At 47.5% G+C, this 18,692-nt stretch overlaps 1 protein-coding gene across 1 annotated transcript in view; it reads right to left on the minus strand.

Moving 5' to 3' along the window:
- The window catches only part of ZNF423 (zinc finger protein 423), a 441,008-nt gene extending 430,358 nt beyond the window's left edge, over nt 1-10,650 (minus strand). The window contains exon 1 of the mRNA XM_007474837.2: nt 10,235-10,650. Coding sequence (XP_007474899.1) covers nt 10,235-10,274 — 40 coding nt within the window. The 5' untranslated portion in view covers nt 10,275-10,650. The remainder of the gene's footprint in view (nt 1-10,234) is intronic.
- Between the last annotated feature and the right edge of the window lie 8,042 nt (nt 10,651-18,692).

Genomic DNA, 18,692 nt, shown 5'->3' on the forward strand with positions numbered 1-18,692 from the left:
TAGCCTTAAGCAAATAAAATCTTTCCCTTTTCCAGACACAATTTATACATCTGAAAAAGAAGGGAGAGGACGGAAGTCTCTAAACTCTAACATTAGACTATAAGTGTATATTGAAGGCAGGTAGTGAGGTGGATAGAACATTGAACCTGGTAAGCAGGAAGACCTGAGTTCCAATTTGACTTCAGACACTTAATTAGCTGTGTGACCTTGAGCAAGTCACTTAACCTTTGTGGGCCTTCGTTTCCTCAGCTGTAAAGTGAGAATAATAATAGCATCTACCTCCCAAGATTGTTGTGAGGCTCAAAAGAGGTAATAGCCATAAAGTGCTTGGTACCAGGCCTGGCACATGGTAGGCTCTTAATGTTTCCAGCCTTCCTCCCTTCAAGATCATATTCTCTCCTCAGTTTAAAGAGGAGGACAAAGTGTTGTTCAAAGCCCCAAGGCACAGGCTGAGCTGAACAAACCCCAAAGCTTGGGGTGTGACCAGCCCCCTCCCAGAGACTGCAAAGTCCTTTGAAAAGGCTTCCCAGAGCAACAAAAGCTTGGAAACTGCCGGACTAGCAGCTGTACTGGAGTTAATGCCCTATCCCCAGGGACCAGGGCCAGAGCTCCTCCAGCCCAGGGTCCCCTGGATGACTCCAGCCTGCTCCCCTTCTTTCTGCCCCCCTACTCCCCAAGAGAGAAGGCTCTCCTCCCTCACCTGTCCCAGAGGGACCCACTGGAGCCAATGATTCTATTCTCCCCTCCCTAAGTTCATCTCTACACTCCCCAGGGAACAGAGACAAAGCAAACTCCCTCATTCAGGAACCAGAAATGATTTTTTTTCTGTTTTGTTTTGTTTAAGAACAAAGATCTGCATTCTCTCCCAGCGCCCAAGTGAACACAAGCTTGTTGTAAACAGCAATAGCAGGAGGGGTTCCACAAGATTGGGCCGGTCAACGACTGGGGAAGCCCTAGATATTGTCTGCTTGCTCAGACTTAATTCACCTGGCCTCCTCAGCCTTCCAGGCCAGAGAAAACCCTGTCAGACAGAGCTTCTGCCTGAAATACACACAAATGACCATCTATTAGCCTTCAGGCAGGTAATTCAGTGCAACAGGAGTTTGGTGAACAGTATGTTTTATTTAATTAGGATGAACAGAAGAGATAAACCTCACAGCAGGTCTAGTAATGACAACACGCAAAAAAAATAATTCACGCCCAGGTAACAAAAGGGCAAGTTTCAATTACATAGAAAACCGGGGAAAAAGTTGACTTAGCACCTCCAAGAGGGAAAAAGAAAATAAAAATGTTTAATGCACAATCTGTGATTCACAATTAGAATCTAGGAGGAAGCTGCACCTGATCTGGGGCTGGAGGCATCTGCTGTGGCTTTCGTGGGGCTGATGTCTGTTTCCCCTTCCCCATCACGGCAAAGCCACACTGTGTGACTGCTCCCATATGGAATCAATCTGGTTTGTAAAAGCTGCGAAGGAGTATCCCCCACCCTGAAAACACACCTATTTACTGCATCTCTGCACTTTTCAAATATCATGAGCCAAAGCTCACAGACAGCTGCAGAGTCTTGGGGGGAGACAGAAGGGAGATGGGGAGGGACTCTGCTCTGGTACCATCCTATTGACCATTCTGGACTTTAGAAAGAGGCAGTGTGGAACCCTTCTGACCTCCATAAGCAAATGAACTTCTAGTTACTCCCAATAGTCTTGAAAGTTTGAAAAATCATTTCCTCATTACTGCAAATGCTTCTGCATCCTGGAAACACAGACATCTAGGTAACCCCCACCTACTAACGCCAAAGATCTTTTCTTTGTCCCAGCCAGAATCTGTTCTGGCCTCCTTGCTTTAAACTGTAATAATTGAGCCAAGGGACTTCTTACTCAAGAAAATCTGAGTTCAAATCTTGCCTCTGACATTATTAGTTGTGAAATCATGGACAAGTTAATTAACCTCTCTGAACTTATTTCCTCCTCTGTAAAGAGAGGGTCATCTCCAGCTCCAAATCTGGGATCCTATAAACTCTCTAAGAGAAGAGACCATCTCCCACGAAGTGCTTGTAACTAAAGATATTTGCAATTTGTTCAGTTTCAGTCATGTAAAATTCTTCATGACCCCATTTGAGGTTTTCTTGGCAAAAATACTGAATAGCTTGCCATTTCTTTCTCCAACTCATTTTTACAGATGAGGAAACAGAGAAAAACAAGGTTCAGTGACTTGCCCAGGGTCTCACAGCAAGTAAGTATCTAGGGTCACATTTGAACTCCAGACTCAACATTCTATCCACTGCAACACCTGGCTGTCCCCAGGCAATAATAAATTATTATGTCAATGAATGAATGAGGAGAAAAGTGTTCTGTATAAGCAAGGAGATTTCGGTTTGGTTTTTTTCCCCCACCTTCCTTCCCAGGTCACCTGTCTCTAGTTTTTCCTATGCTTTTGTCATTTTGAGTAAGGAAATCTCTTCTTTTAGACTCCTTCAATAATCTAAAGTTGGGTCTTTTAGCTGTATTAGTCCCAAAGCCTCAGTTATCTACAAATGCAAAAGTAGTGTTCAATTAGTGAGTGCGCACATCTACAAAGCACCACTTTAGATCCCAATCCAGGAGATGGCATGAACATCTGCTTTCACTTCAAGACATTAATTTTCAATTATTGGAGAAAAACAAAATTAGTCCTGACAAATTGCTGGTGAATATGGGATTTTGTCAAGTGGTCCATAATAATAACTTAGGGAGACAACAATTAATGTCCTCGGATAAAGTTTCCTGATGGATGCTTATCATTTGAAGCAAAATGGAGGGGACATTTTGGGAGCTGCCCCTTAATTCCACATGAGGCCTACCAGACTAAGAAGACTTCTCAGCTGGCCATGGCTGTCGGGTAAACCACCTCTTCCAGCAATTAGGATCCACATACCCTATACTACAATGAAGAATTTTAACATTCTGAAGAAATCCCCATCCAATCTATTTGTAGTTAATTTTTTTTGGCCTCTGCTAAATAGTTCATATTATGGAACCACCTGACCATTAACAAAGCATTTTGTAATTTGTCCCACCCTTTCACTGGCTGCGGTCACTTCCACTGGTCTACAATGAATAAAAAATGTGTGCAGTCAGTCCCTACCAAGAATATATTTGCATCAGCACACTGATTCAGAAATGCAGACACGTGCTGCTCCAAGAAGCTAAATGGGAAAATCCACCTAGAAATACCAAAAGGAAACACTGATGGACTTTATGGATCTCTCTAAATGTTTGTAGTAACCTCTGCTCTAAACCCCACTGTTGGAAATGAACAAGCTCTGCCTGGTTATGGCCAGGCCCGCACTTTGGATACCGCCTGGGGATCCCTTGTTTCCAAAACATTTTCAATCACCAATCTCCAAGAACCCAAATCATAGGACAGCATACTTGATAAGAGAGTATCAACAGCGTAATCTCATTTGATGGCTTTCTGTGTATCTTGGCTGCCCTAGTCACTGTATCAATAAGTAGGAACAGAAATTTGAATGAGCAGAATTAACAGATAATGACGATGTAATCTTTGTATTGGAAAAGTAAAAATTGAACCAAATGAATACATTTGCGCTGGGAGGATGGGGGGGAGTTAGGGTGGGAGGGCATGTGTTTCTCTAGCGCTCTCTTTTTTTTTTTAAGAAAGAAAATTATATCTTTAAGACAAGAATGAAAGACATTGTTACTTCCAAAGTCAACTCTGTAACTGAGCTCCGACATTGTATAATTGACTTTGCAAGCAGAACAACAGCAATATAACAAAGAAAATGTCAGTGTTTTCACAGTGCTAATCTATAGCACTAGGAGGGCCTCCTGCTGTCAGGCAGAGCTGACAATACAATAGCTTTCAAAGGGATATTACCATCATGCTTTTATTCTTGACATCAATCAAGACAAAGAGAATCCTTTTCAGAAGACATCAAAAATCAAACCTTTGGTAGAGAAGATAGGTAAAACAGCCTTCTTTTAAAGGAGACCATTCAGGGCAATCAGCTAATTTGAGAGCCTAGAAAGGGGTAGAGTATTTTTATTTACTGAGCATACAACCTCAAAGTGACTACAGGCTGGCTGCCACAAACCAGGTAGGCAAGGCGCCAAATCAAAAGTTTCTATCGGCCTCTCTCCACCCCACCCCTAAGAAGGCAAAGCACGAAAGGATGACAGCCTGGGCTGGGACTTCAAGGAGGATAACTAAGCCAGACGGAATTAGTGCATTTTTGTGCAAAACAGTTTGATTACTGACTCGCATGTTTATGCACAAAATACCATTGCAATCTGACAGCAATTTGTAGAATTGTCAAATTCACCAACCAAAGTACATCTGCTATTTTCAACCGTGTGCCAACAGGAATAGAGCTCCCACAAACTGCACTGAGTAGTTAGTTATTCAATGAAAATTGTCTAGAACCTCAGGCCCCTGGTACTAGTCTTTTATCTGAACCTTTGTTTCAGCCTGAACTATTTGTAGAAAAAATGATGTTTGTTATGCAACCATCAGGTCCCATTAGGGCAAAAGTACCCCATAACCCAAGGTTTTCCAATCATCACCTATTTTAAACAAAAGAGCTATAAACTGTCCCCTAGCTAAATATGGCAGCAAAAAGCAGAGCTTCCTAGGCTCCCTTTTGACTTAGTTACAAGGTGTTCTGGAGAAATGGACAGTGCTTATTGTGTGGATGGTCCAGGATCAGGAAAAGTTCATGTTTATCTGTGGTACGTTACTCTTTCCTCTTTTAAACCACTGAGGATATGCCAACAGATATCATCTGCTCTCCAAAGGGCAGAACCAAGACAGCTGGGGCCACCACCCAACTTCCACACTTGACTTGGGGTTTGTGGGAACCTCCTTTAATCAAGGTGTCTGCCAGTCTACACCTGGGGTGGAAGAAATGGAGAGATAAAGAGGGGCCAACTCTAGATCTTAAAATCAGGAGATTCCATCAGAACTCAGGGACCACGGGGAATCTCTGAGTGGAGACCCTGGGCAGATGGACAGGCTGACTTAAGTAAATAAATGAGGACAGTCTCATCAAAACAGAGGTGGTTACTATGTCAATATTTACTACAGAAAAGGAAGTTTTTCCATTGAAGACAATGGGCATGGTACACTATTCTTTAGACAGTGTTTAAATAACAGGTATCGAGAAATTCCCTACAAAGAAGAGTAAAGAAAGAGAGGAGAAGAGAGGACACTATCAATGACTGAAAATAATCTCCCCCTGAATCAGCTTTCTTCAAAAGAGCAGACAGAATGCTCCCAGTATCTACCTTACTGCTGGTTTGCTTTAGTTTACACTTTCAAATGAACAGTTAAAAGAAATCGATTTATCTAATTGTGAGGCTATTAAATCCTACATCAGGGGGAGAATTCAACAGCTACCTCTTTAAAAACAACTGGCTACCAATATGGCATTTATTGCACATTTTTGTTCAAATTAATCAGATCCCTTGAATCTAAAAACCCCCATTGAGAGCCAAGCAAGCTTGTACTTTAAAAGACCTTCACTCCGGTTTAGTGATTCCACCCCCCCACCCCATCCTCATCCTTTTTTTCTTCTTTTTTCTTTTTTTAGCCATAGTGAAGCCTACCACAACATCTCCATGAATTAAAGGAATTGCCAGTCCTGGATGGTTCTGTGGAATTACTTTATTACTATAATGTCACCGGCATTTTGCACCTCTCATTATTAATACACAGTGCACCTTATGCTTCCCCGTTTGGAAGGATTCCACTGCCAGGGGCACATAGTTATCTTATTTTACTGCTTATTAAGTTTTTGCTACGAAACAGGTGTAAGAATCTAAATAGCAATTACTAGACATAAAAGATGTTCTAGTGAATGAAACAAGTCATGTTTCCCTGTGATTGAATTGAGAGGCAGGAAAAAAGTCCTGAATATAATACAGTCTGAGCATTCCAGACCAGGCTACAAATGTTAAGAATTTATAAAGGGTCCCCCCCCCCCTCCTACAAGATCATGTACGTTTAGCCAAACAAATCCTGACAATTTACACTTGTATTTGGTCTCCGTTGAATCAGAAAACCTGTAAGCTCAGAATGCCTCTATTTATTACATCTCAATTATTTCCATGGAAACATGTGCTGTGACAATCTACGCTGTGCCCAACTCCCTCGACCTCCATCCAAATTTATAAAAATGGACTTTTTAGAAGCTAAAGGTTGGGAGGAAAGAAAGGCCCAGCCAGGGGATGGAACAGAATCTCTGGGGGACTGATACAGATTGGGGTGCTCGGTGTGGACATAGTGTGCCCAATAATTAATAGCTAAAAATTAAGTTAATAGTAAATTTGTGCTAAAAGTCAAGATATCTGCAGTATTACAAATTATTCAAAACTTTTAAACGCAGGTTGGAAAAAATGTATTAAATTTCTCTCCAAATTAATAGGCTGTTGTGCGATTGGAGGCAGGAGCATCAAGGCAACAGATCATCTTAATGTTGAGTGGCAGAGATAACTGCCAGGATAATCATTACTGAGCCACCTGATATAATCAGTAGAAATAACAGCAGTGAAGAGTGATGACTACAGCACGGAGAATGAGGCCAAAATTATCAAAGTAACAAACAGGGTGAGCGCAGTGAAAACTGCCACACTAAGAAGGAATAAAAAGAGGGGAAGCTGGAAAATAGCTCAGTAAATGGCATTCTTCTGAAATTCAGGGGTGGCTTTTGAAAACCAATGCTTCTATCCCCCTCTAAACTATTGCCTGGGTGTACAGGGTATGAGCTGTGTTTCCCAATTGATAGACAAACACTGTGACACTCGGTGACACCTCCAGAAAGGGGGGGGGGGGGTTCTGGGATTCTGTTTTGGTGAAGCAAGTCACCATCTGAGGCCTGTTTGATTTTCAAAGCTGCAATTCCTGTGCTTTCAAATAACACTTTCAGAACATCCATTAGAAATAGTTATATTTCTGTCTTCCCTTCCTCCTATGGGCTCTCACATTTCAGAGATCAATTACAGCAAAGGACTTTCAGAGCAGGTTGAGCGGTGCTCTGTAAGTCCACAATGCCTCACTGTTAACCCTGACACACAGCAGTGAAGGCAAAAATACACTGTTATTCCTTAAGAAGCACCTTCAAGCATCTTTAAAGGTGAGGACCTGGCTGTTTTAAACACTTAGTGTGGAGCTGTCCACACTTAGTCAAACACTTTTTAATATTGTTTCCTGGGAGGTTGGGGGGGGGGGGGACAACTCTTGAAGATTAAATGAATGCTCACCTACAGAAACTCATATCTACATCAAATTAGTACCTTCTCTTTATATTAATTCCCTCCTTGATAAATGACCACACCTCCACCTATATTCACCCCAGAAGAAAACAAACAAAAAAAAGACTAAATAGAGGAAGACAAGATCTAGTGAGGACCTTTGTTAAATGAAAAGAGAAACAGGTTATATAGCCCTGAAGTCTATGATACAGCAACAGAAACAAATCATGTCCTTCATTATTTACTGTAGTTTGGAGAAAGCACCTCACTCCTAGTAGAGATCTGAACCTCCCCATCTTTTCCCCATCAATTAACTTTTAATTTTCCAGTAGAAAGCCATTCTCTAAAGACAGCAAATAAACACTCCTGGTCTCCTCTTGTTCTCTCTTTCTCCTAAGATATTTTAAGTTTGATTTCATGAAAAACTGAAGATGAATTCTTACAGAACCTTCCAGAGTCAAATAAGCTAGTTTAGCAAACTAGTATTTCCCACACCTCTGCATAATCGTCAGTTGAATTTATTCTTGGTTCAAACCTATTACCATCCACACAAGGGATTGTTGTTGTTTTAAATCAGGAGCTTTGCAATTTCCTTTCTGAATTATCTCCTCCTGATGAATTTAACATAGAATTAACTGCTCAGTTCCAAAAGTACACAAAGGAATTTCTGGCCAGTAGTTCACATCCTACATTTTTCTGCATGGTTGCCTGAAATGGCTCTTGAAGGTTGTGAGTTAGTTTGGGGTACAAGAACGGTAAAGTCAAATCTTACTTCTTTCTAGTCACAGAACTGGTTCATTCAGGAAGGCTTTAAACATGGACCTTTGCCAGAACTCCAACTTTCCTTTGCTCTCCCCTCTCATCGTTATCTATTAAATCTATAAATTCCTAAAATTTTACAAAAGGAAGTCCACTGAAACAACAGCTCTCCTTTCAAGTTGCATTTCTCACAAAGTTACCTGGAATAAAGGAGACCAACTTCACTAGAAAAGGGGCAAAAAGTTAGGTCCATTTACTGGGGAGTTCCATCATTAACTTCTCGCTGTTCTTGGCTACATCTGTTTAACGGTGTTCCTAGGCTCCCTTTGGAAGGGCAGTGGTTCCCTACCCCACCCCCATAAACCCATTCAGTTCTCAGATGCCCCTTTGCTCCCGTATTTAAATTCATGACATCCAAGACCCGAGAGCAGGAAAGAGAGAGGGGATGGGGAGGTGGGGAAGAAAGGGGGTGTCCTATCTCAGCTCTACTCAACACATCAGAAAATTAACTTTTTGGAAGAACCTGGGCTCTAGCACCTACCTCTAATGAAAGGGTCATAAAAATTAATTTTTAATCAGTAAGGAAAGGAGCTAAAGATCCCTCTTCCCCAACCAACCTATGCATATCATAATCCCTAAAGGCTACTCTCCCTTCCCCTCCCCCATCGCTTCCATCCCAATTCTAGAGCGCAGCGGGAGAAGGATGAGGAGCACCCAATAGTCAGGGCTGGGGGGAGGGGACAGAGAACCACAAAGGCCAGGCTAGATGCCCTAGGGCTGAATGCGAAGGCTCCATCCAGGAGGGGCGAGGGGGGAAGGGAGAGAGGCAAAGATTCAGCACTGTCCCCACCCCCACTGCCCAAATGCCCTCTTCCTTCTGTCCAGGGGAAGTTATTCGCCCGCCAGCATTGAACTACGGTGTTATAAGACAGGAATTATAGATACATATATATGTGTATAGACACATACGCTTTTATATTGTGTTCACACCTACAGAGACATAGATATGTGTATGCACATATACCCTCACGTATCTACGGAGCACTCAGGGTGTCCCAAGAGGACAGGGGGGACAGGAAGCCCATAAATACGCTGGGGAGGTAGGCCGTCCAGGCAGAGCCAGGAGTTGGCGTGTCTGGCCTGGGCCTGGGGATGAAGGGAGGGGGGAGTCACAGGCCGGGAGTTCGGCGCCCTGGAGCCCGGCGCGCCGCGGGGAGCCTGAGGGGGATGGGGGGAGAATGGAGAGCTAAGAGATTGAGGAACTCTCCCTATCCCTCTTGGGGCACGAGGAGCCCCAAGTCTTGGAGGCTGCCTGCTCCCCCGCCCCCTGCTGAGCCCGCTGAGGGTCGGGAGAGGACGGGGACACACCAGACAATAACCCACAGAGCCAGAGGCGCGTTAGCTCTAGCGGCCTCAGTGGAGGGGGATTGGTGGGGTGGCAGGAAGTGAGGGGGCCGAGTTGGGGGGAATAGGGGAGCCCGCGGTAGGGGGCCTGGAAAGACAGGAAACTGGGGAGCCCTACAGACAAGAGGTGAAGTGATGAGGTGCACGGAGCTGGGCAGGGAACCTAAAGAGGGGGCGGAGAGAAGGGCGCGAGGTGATCCGCTGGAGGGGGGGTGGTCAGGCTGCAATACTGTCCCCATGTCTCCTGAAACAACAGCGGCAGCCGCCTCCTGCTTTCCTCACTCGCTCCCCACACCCCTCGGATCAGGGAGGAGGGGAAAGCAGAGGGAGGCCCGGGGGGCCAGCGCTGGGGCGACAGCCGCAGCTGCCTCCTTCCCTCCTTCTCCTCCTCCTCCTCTTCTTCCTCGGCGGCGGCGGTGATTCGCAATCCCCGCCAAACCCGGGCCGTACCCCTTGATTGGTCACGCGGGCCGACTGGCGGGGGCTGGGGGACCCAGGCAGGGGGAGAGAGGAGAGATGAGACTCCCCCACTCCCCCATACAAACACACCTTACACAACCCGAATCTGGAAGCAACCAGTCGGGGGTCTAGGGCGCAAAGCTACCCGGTACGCCAACAGCCCCTACTCTCCCGGACCGGGAGAAGGGGGATTGGAAGAAGGGAGGGTGTCCGCTCCGCGCTCCCCTCCTCCTCCTCTCCTTTCTCCTCCTCCTCCTCCTCCCCCCTCCTCCTCTTCCTCCTCCTCCACCTCCTCCTTCTCTCTCGCTCGCTCTCTCTCGGTCCGCCCGTCCCTCCCTCTCCCTTCCTGCCGGTTCCTTACTCACCTTTCACCGAGCGCGGTTTGGCTTGCTTGCGTCTCGACATGTCCGGGGCTTCGGGCGCTCCCTCTTGCTCAGCGGACTGCTCCCCCCTCCGCCCCCCGCTGGTTTTCCCCCCCCTTCTCCTCCTCCTCCTCCTTCTTCTCGGAAACTTTTTTTTTGCAGCCGGGTCGGCGGCTGCGGTGAGCAGATCGATGGTTCGGGGCGGCCTCACTCGGAAAGATAACTATTGATGATAATGATGATGATGATGATAATGATGATGGTTTGGGAAGGAAGGTGCTAAGGCCGAGGGGGGTGGCGCTGGGTTTTTGCCTGTTGCAATGCGGCAGCCGGGGGCTCAGCGGTCCCAGCGGCGCGGGGAGTCCAGAGGCCACTCGGCCGAGCCGCGTTATGCAAAAAAAAAAAAAAAGCCGCCCCCCTCCTCCTCCTCTCCACCCCCCGCCGGCCCCCGGCCCCTGCGGCCCCCTCCCTCCCCCCACCCCACCAACCCCCACCCCCCACCCTCCTCCTCCTTCTCCTCCGCCCCTCGGGTTATTTTTGTGCAAAGTTTGCAGGCGTCCGGCTGCGCAGCCCGGTCCAGACTCTCACAATAACCCCATCTGTGGAGGGGAAGGGGGCTAGAGGTGAAGGTGGAGGGGGAGGACAGAGAAGGGAGGGGTTCCTCAAGACCAGTCTTTCAGTCTACCCCTTAAAAAATCCCTAGAAATTTCTCCTTCCCACCTACCCCCCCCCCAAAAAAAAACAATAGATAGCACTAATGGCAAAAAAATTTTGATTGGATATGGGGCTAGATTATGGTGGCTTTGGGGTTTGCTCCCTCAACTCAGTCTCTCTCTTCTACTAGAGTGAGGGGGGGGCACAAAACCACCCAGGAGTCGCTCAAAAAGCTGTGGCTCTTGGCCCCCCTGGCCTCCACGCCCCCTTCCCAGTCTCAGTCTCAGTCTGGCTAGCTCTGGCTCCGACTCTGTCTTGTCTCTGTCTCTGTATGTGTCTCTCTCCCCGCCCCCCCAGCCCTCCTTAGAGAGAGAAAAAAAAGCCCCAGAGCCCAGGGTGGGGGCGGGGTAAATAGGGGGTGTGAGGGTGCTCACGCCGCGGTCCGCAGACGCGCCCCTGCCCTCGGCATAGCGCCTGTCCGCCCGGCCGATGCCTCCCAGCCAGCTCCGCTCGCCAAAGCGCTGCGCGCAGTGGATTCCCAGGCCGGTGCCAAGACGCCGGGACCGCTAGCTACCTCCATGGGCTAGGGGCTCGGAGAGGGAGGAGGCGGAGGCAGAGGAGGAGGAAGAGGAGGAGGAGGAGGAGGCGGCCCCGCTTTCGCCTTCACCGGCGGTGGTGGGAGCGGCGGCGGTGGCGGCTGCTGCGCCCCGGCTCCGCTCTCTAGCCGGCGCCCGCCCGCCCGCCAGCCTCCCTCGCTCTCCTCTCTTCTTTGTCGTAGCTGGCTTTCCTCCTCCTGATCTGGCTGCTGGGGCTGCAGTGCAGAGACACATAATAAAGCCAGGCTTGGCTGGAAATGTAGCTGAGTCCCAGCAGGAGGATGTGAGGAGTGGAGTCCCGGCGGGGGAGCGCTCTGATCCCGTAGGGAGCCCCGCACTGCTCGGGCTCGGATCAGACGGAGAGAGAGCCAACAGCACCGAGCGATGGACAGCCCTGGAAATACAACTTCGGCCGCCCGCAAAACCCGGACCGCGGCGGCGGCAGCGGAGGCACCGGAGCCGGAGAGAGTAGTGGGGGAAGGGGGGTGGACCCGATGGATGGAGAGGCGGGAGGGGGCAAAACTAAAGGAACCGAACCGTAGCCGAGGAGCTGATAGGAACTGGGAGATGGAACGGATGAAGAAAGGAAGGGAAGAAAATCATCTTTAGAATGATAAATAAAAATAGAGTGCAAGGTGTGGGAGGGGGCGTCCGGGAGCAGTTTTCTATGATTTCCCTCGTTCCCACCACTCACCCACCACCACCAATAATAATAATAATAATTGTGCCTTTGACACGTCCTGAATTAGTTTATTTGGCGTGTTTGTCCACTCAGTCCAAAAGCTTAGGCCACCCCCTCCCGAAATCCACAAACTGTGCCTAGACTTTGCCAACTTCTCCCCATACCTCCTTGGTCCCGGCTTGGCGCCCCCCAGCTGCAGTCAATCAGCAAATATTTGGGTTAGCTGATATCCAAGTGTCCCTTCTAGGTCTAAAAGATGAAAACAGCCATTTCCCTTACTGTACACAATCTATGCCAACTTTGAACCATCATTAGTCCTATATCTCCCAGCCTTTGTATATTGTGTCAAACTCTTCCTCCAACTCGCACAAATTTTGATTTGCAGTGCCCAACCCAAAGAATACAGACTCAACGCTAGTTACAGAATATCCGTGCAGGGAAGGGTCCCTACTATACAAATGTGTAAACTGAGACCCAGAGAAGGGAAGTAGCAGAGTCGAATTCGAACCCAGGGCCTCAGCCTGCCCGTCACATTTCTCTTACACAGTACTACCTCTTAAATTGAGCTGGGTTAGGGAGCTAACAGTTACAAGGTCTAGGAGGGAGCTCTCTAGGGCAAACGGAGCCAACACTAATTCCGGTAATAAGCTTCCTCCTCTCCTTCCCAAGCCCAAGGATTGGTGGAGAGGACTGGAAGTGTCCAGGCCTGGGAATGGAGGGGGATAGTCTTCAGACGGAAGGTGCCCCCTTTCCTCAGGCTATTCTGTAAGGCAAGTGAGGGGTGTCTGAACGCAGTGCGGCTTGGGGAATTTATCAATCTCTCCCGATCAATAAGTTGCCACTTGGAGACGCCTAGTGAGGAGGGCTGTGTCCCCTCGGTGACTAGTAACCCAGGGCAACCTCCAACCGAAAAACCCGCATCCCGCGGAGATAAATGACTCTCGCCTTCTAGTCGGAGAAGCCGGGGAACTGGTACCTACACAGCCTAACTGCTTCCCTCTGCTGCTTCCTCTGGCTCCTTGAGAGCGGAAGCCCGGGATAATTAACAAAGCCTTTCAATTAACAGCCCTACGCCAGCTCCCAATCTCTCTCTTTTTATCTGATTTTAAGGTCCCTTCCGAGCCCTGGGCGTGCTCCCTTCCCCCATCTCTGGCCTAAGTCCATGCTTGTAGGTCATTTTGATATCTAAAGGCGGGAACCCCCTTTCCAAATTCCTGATCTGACACTCACTTCTGATAGTCCTTGTGGTGGGACCGTCGGGCTTCGAGAAAGGAGCCCAAGCAAAGCATCCCACACACCTCTGTCTCTCTCTCTCTCTCTCTCTCTGACTCTCCTCTCTCTCAGGTTCACACATTCAGATGCATAGACACAAGCTGTCTCACACACACTGACTGCAGGTCCAGGCTCCTGTCCGGATGACAGAGACCCAGAAAAAATAAAATCTCACAGCTCAACACAGAGATGGGGACAGAGGTTCCAGTGACTGAAGGGGAGGAGGTCCAGGAGAGAGAGAGGGAGGGAGGGAGAGAGAGAGACAGAGAGAGGGAGGAAAGGCGAAAGAGAGAGAGGGAGGGAGAGAGAGAGAGAGGGAGGGAGGGAGAGAGACAGGGAGGGAGAGAGAGAGACAGAGAGAGGGAGGGAAGGCGAAAGAGAGAGAGGGAGGGAGAGAGAGAGAGAGGGAGGGAGAGAGACAGGGAGGGAGACAGAGAGACAGAGAGAGGGAGGAAAGGCGAAAGAGAGAGAGGGAGGGAGAGAGACAGAGAGGGGGGAGGGAGAGAGAGAGAGAGGGAGGGAGGGAGAGAGAGAGACAGAGAGAGGGAGGGAAGGCGAAAGAGAGAGAGGGAGGGAGAGAGACAGAGAGGGGGGAGGGAGAGAGAGAGAGGGAGGGAGAGAGAGAGACAGAGAGAGGGAGGGAAGGCGAAAGAGAGAGAGAGAGGGAGGGAGAGAAAGACAGAGAGGGAGGGAGGTAGAGAGAGAGAGGGAGGAGAGAAAGAGGGAGGGAGAGAGGGATAGAGAGAGAGAGGGAGAGAGACAGAGAGAGGGAGGGAAGGCGAAAGAGAGAGAGGGAGGGAGAGAGACAGAGAGGGAGGGAGGTAGAGAGAGAGAGAGGGAGGAGAGAAAGAGGGAGGGAGAGAGAGACAGAGAGAGGGAGGGAAGGCGAAAAAGAGAGAAGGAGGGAGAGAGACAGACAGAGGGGAGGAGAGAAAGAGGGAGAGAGAGGGAGGGAGAGAGAGGGAGGGAGGGAAGGAGAGAGGGAGGGAGGGAGAGAGAGAGGGAGGGAAGGAGAGAGAGGGAGGGCAAAAGAGGAAGGGAGGGAGACAGAGAAAGGGAGGGAGAGAGACAGAGGGAGGGAGAGAAACAGAGAGAGAGGGAGGAAGAGAGACAGAGAGAGAGAAGGAGGGAGGGAGGGAGACACAAAGAGAGGGAGGGAGGGAGAGAGACACAGAGAAAGGGAGGGAGGGAGACACAAAGAGAGAGAGAGCACTGAAAGGTAGCAGAGCGAAAATGACACCCAAAGACACCACGTTAAAGCAGCTAATGGCTTGCAGGCAAATGCCTAGATAGCCCCAAAAGACAGAGACCACTGACCAAAGCCTTCAGGTGTCTTCTCAGAGACTGTACAGGCTAGCCTGAACACATGAGCCCTTTGGGGGGGAGGGACAAACACAAAGCTTCCCTGGACTGTGGTGGGGAGGGGGCTTCTGATCTGCAAGTCAGCTATCCGACAAGCAATGATAAAGCGGGGTGCTGGGGAGTCGCCCCACCCCCTATTCATACTTCTCTCCTTACCTCCTGGTGGGGCTAGGGGCAGAGAGAGGACAGAGCCCAGGGGGCGGCCTTAGAGTGGCCTGGGAAGTAGCCAAAGGAGGTGGGAAAGAGGCAGCCCGGACCTCTCCTCAGGTCCCCCCCCCCATTCCCTGGCGCCTGGGAGCAGGGCCCATGGAGAGGGGCTGACAGGCGGCAGATGGCACACGCTGGAGGGGGAGTAGGGGAGGAAGGTTGGACTCAGCTTTCGGGTCCCCCAGAGCCGACTGTTTCTCTGCTCTGGGGAGGAGGCGGTGCAGAGAACAACCCTCATTTCTGGGCCTTCTCTACTCCCTAGGGAGCCCAAGATCCCTTTCCCCTGGAGACTGGAGGGAAAAAAAAGGAATTGTTGAAAGAATGGACACAATGAAGGGAGGTGAGGTGGGGGAGGACAGGAAGTAGGGTTTCGGAGAAGAAAAGGATCTGGAAGGAAAAAACAGTCCAATGTTCACTTGACAAATTGCTAAGAACAGCCCTAGTGAAGGGGTTAACGGATGGGATTGAGAATGCTGAAGAACAGAGAGTGGAGCTTAGTTGAGAACAGGTGAGGACCAGAAGATATGCACACCCTAGGAAAGGTTCACTGATATTCTAGAAGGACTAGTCCAGAGAAGAGGGCAGCACGGGCCAGTCAGTCCTGGCTGGGTTTTCACAAAGTTGGGAGCCAAGCGCATGCCTGCTTGCCTGCCTGAGAAGCAGGAACGGAGCTTTATCTCTGGCGCACACAATCTCTCCAGAGCGTGGCTGGTTCTTCCCGGTTTTCACCTGATCTCTCAGAGCCAAGGAGGGAATGAAGGAGTATGCTGAAAACTAGGCAGAGATCTCTTGGTCTAACTCTACGTTGCATTATTGTCTAGAGAAGAGAAGAGGGGGAGAAAGGAGGGGAGAAGAGGAAAAGAGAGGAGGGAAGGGGAGAGGAGAGTAAAAGAAGAGAGGAAGGGAAGGGAGGAGAGAACACTTTTTGCTGTTTTAGAAGATGGGACTTACTGGAGATTGAGTTTTTTCATTTTTCATTCCTAAAACAGGCTCAAGGATAAGACTACTGAATCCATTTTGCCTTGTGGTTCAAGTCACTGAAGTGGAGAACTCTCAGGGTTCTAAGGGATGCATGACCCTAAAGCATTAGGGGACCCACTGCTATTGATCACAAGTTCCCATCCAGGGTGTTCCTCTAATAACAATATCTCCCAACTTAACCAATTGATATAGTCTAACCAATTAGTATCAATTAGCTTTCACCAAGGATTATTTACTGAGAAGAAATAACAAGAACCAAAGTACACCAGCCTCCTTAAACCAAGGGCACATTCTCCTCTACTTCCTCAGTCTTTGGGAAAAGTGAACTCAAAGAGATTATAAAACATTCTCCTCATGACTGAACAAACTATATAGTAAATAAATACAACACTATTGTGCTATAAGAAACAGAAAAAGAGAGTTTCTTTATGGACTAATGCAGAGTGAATTGAGAAGAAAACAAAATAATTTATACCATAACATCAACATTATAAAAATGAACAATTATCAAAGATTTAAGAACTTTGCTCAATGAAGTGATCAATTATTATTCCAGAGGACTGACAATAAAAAAAAATGCTATTAATCTCCTGACATAGAACTGATAGATGGAAACACATTTCCCCAAATGGCAATTTGTTTTGATTGACTATCCCAATTTGTTATAAGAGTTTTGTCTTCCTTTGGGAGAGGGCAGGAGAAGTAAAATAATATGTGGTCATTGAAATTTCTCTCCAAAAATTCATTTCTGGTGAAGTGGAAGAAGTTTGAGGTATGGCATAGCTGATAGACTAGTCTCACCCCTGTCTGTAAAGTGTCATGTCTGTCTAGGCTACTCAAATGTTCTATTGCTCATCTATCAAGTAGGTCAGGGTTGGCTCCTCAAACTTTGCAGCTATAACTCCTGGCAGACTCTAGAACCAAATCCAGTTGCTGAACTTCTAGTAGCTCTTCTAACTTTTCAAAGCTCATAAAGCTAGTTCATTAGGTCTCTGGTACTCAGTCACCTTAGAGGCAGGTAGGTGATTCCCTGGATTGAGCACAGGGCATGGCGTCAGGGAAACCTGAGTTCAAATCCAGCCTCAGTCACTTACTAGCTGTCTGGGCAAGTTACTCAAATCTATTTGCCTTCATCTCTTCAAAAAGGAAATGGCAAACCATTCCATTATCTTTGCAAAAACAAACAAACAAACACATAGACCATGGGATCAGGAAGAGTCAAAGACAAATGAGCAATACCTTAAATGAAAAAAGAACATAATAAATGCAGAAGAAACAAAGGCAGCACCATATATTCAAAACCTTGGTTATATAGGGAAAGAAAGCAGCCAGCAACAGGTGTTGGATACAGCCTTCCTTTGCAGCTGCTACCTTTGTCCCCAGCCAGTGGCTTACATCAAATCTTGCCTCACTCATCACCACCAGAGTAGAGAAGTTATTCTAGTTCAATCTTTTGCATATACATTGAGTTCTCTCTCAGCAGTGAATTAAAAAAGACTTTTTGCCAATGGGAAAATACTTATTCTACTATTTACTGACCTTGCATCTCACCTCCCTTCAAAACAAGAGAAGTAGGAAGGAAGGAAGGAAGGAAGGAAGGAAGGAAGGAAGGAAGGAAGGAAGGAAGGAAGGAAGGAAGGAAGGAAGGAAGGAAGGAAGGAAGGAAGGAAGGAAGGAAGGAAGGAAGGAAGGAAGGAAGGAAGGAAGGAAGGAAGGAAGGAAGGAAGGAAAGAAGGAAGGAAAGAAGGAAGGAAGGAAGGAAGGAAGGAAGGAAGGAAGCAAGGAAGCAAGGAAGGAAGCAAGGAAGCAAGGAAGCAAGGAAGCAAGGAAGGAAGGAAGGAAGGAAGGAAGGAAGGAAGGAAGGAAGGAAGGAAGGAAGGAAGGAAGGAGGGAAGGAAGGAGGGAAGGAAGGAAGCATAATTTGACTAAATGATCTTAGGTCTCTCCTAGCTCTAAATTTATAACCCTAATGGTTTGGTTTTAAAACAGCATCAAGTTTCAAGTCAAAATTCAAGAGACTGTTTTTCTTGTCTCAAACCTTCTACACTAACTTTGAAAGTCCATTCTCAAAGAGGACTTCAGGCAAAGTCAGAGCAACAATAACATTCAATGTGGGGAGTGGGGGTGGAAAATTTGTAGTCTCCCTAGAGAAATACTTGAAAGATTCATCAGCAAGAATTCTGGTCTATATGTTAAACAATAGGCCACCTTCATAATTGTTTCTCTGCTAGGCCCTCTTTAGAAGTATAAAACAAGAATCTTGCCATCAGGAGCCTAATCTTGTTAAGGAGATGAAGTTCTCACCCAGTTAAATAATTGTAAAACAAACTATACAAGATGTCAGGGTGTACTGCAGTAGTTCAGAAAGTCAAAGGCTTCCCCTCTCTGGAGGATTATCTAGTAATAGACTGAGCACACCCTAACCTTTGCCTCTCACTTTCCCTACCTCTCTGCTCCACAGTTTAGAAGGGAAACTCCTTTAGTGTCTGTGTCTTTGTTTAGGGTCTAGTTTAAACTTTAAATATCCAGCTCCCTAACTCAGAACATTCAGGACTATGTGCATTATAGGTGCTTAAATTAAAAGTTAGTTAAATTAATTGCAAAAAATAGCGACAAAAAGTGAATTAGTAGAATTTTTTTGGTCAAGTTAAGCTTCTTTGTTCTGCTTTCTTTTCATGGTTCATTTTTAAAACAAGACACTATTTGG

The sequence above is a fragment of the Monodelphis domestica genome, chromosome 1 (assembly GCF_027887165.1).
Source record: "Monodelphis domestica isolate mMonDom1 chromosome 1, mMonDom1.pri, whole genome shotgun sequence".
Classification (NCBI taxonomy): Eukaryota; Metazoa; Chordata; class Mammalia; order Didelphimorphia; family Didelphidae; genus Monodelphis; species Monodelphis domestica.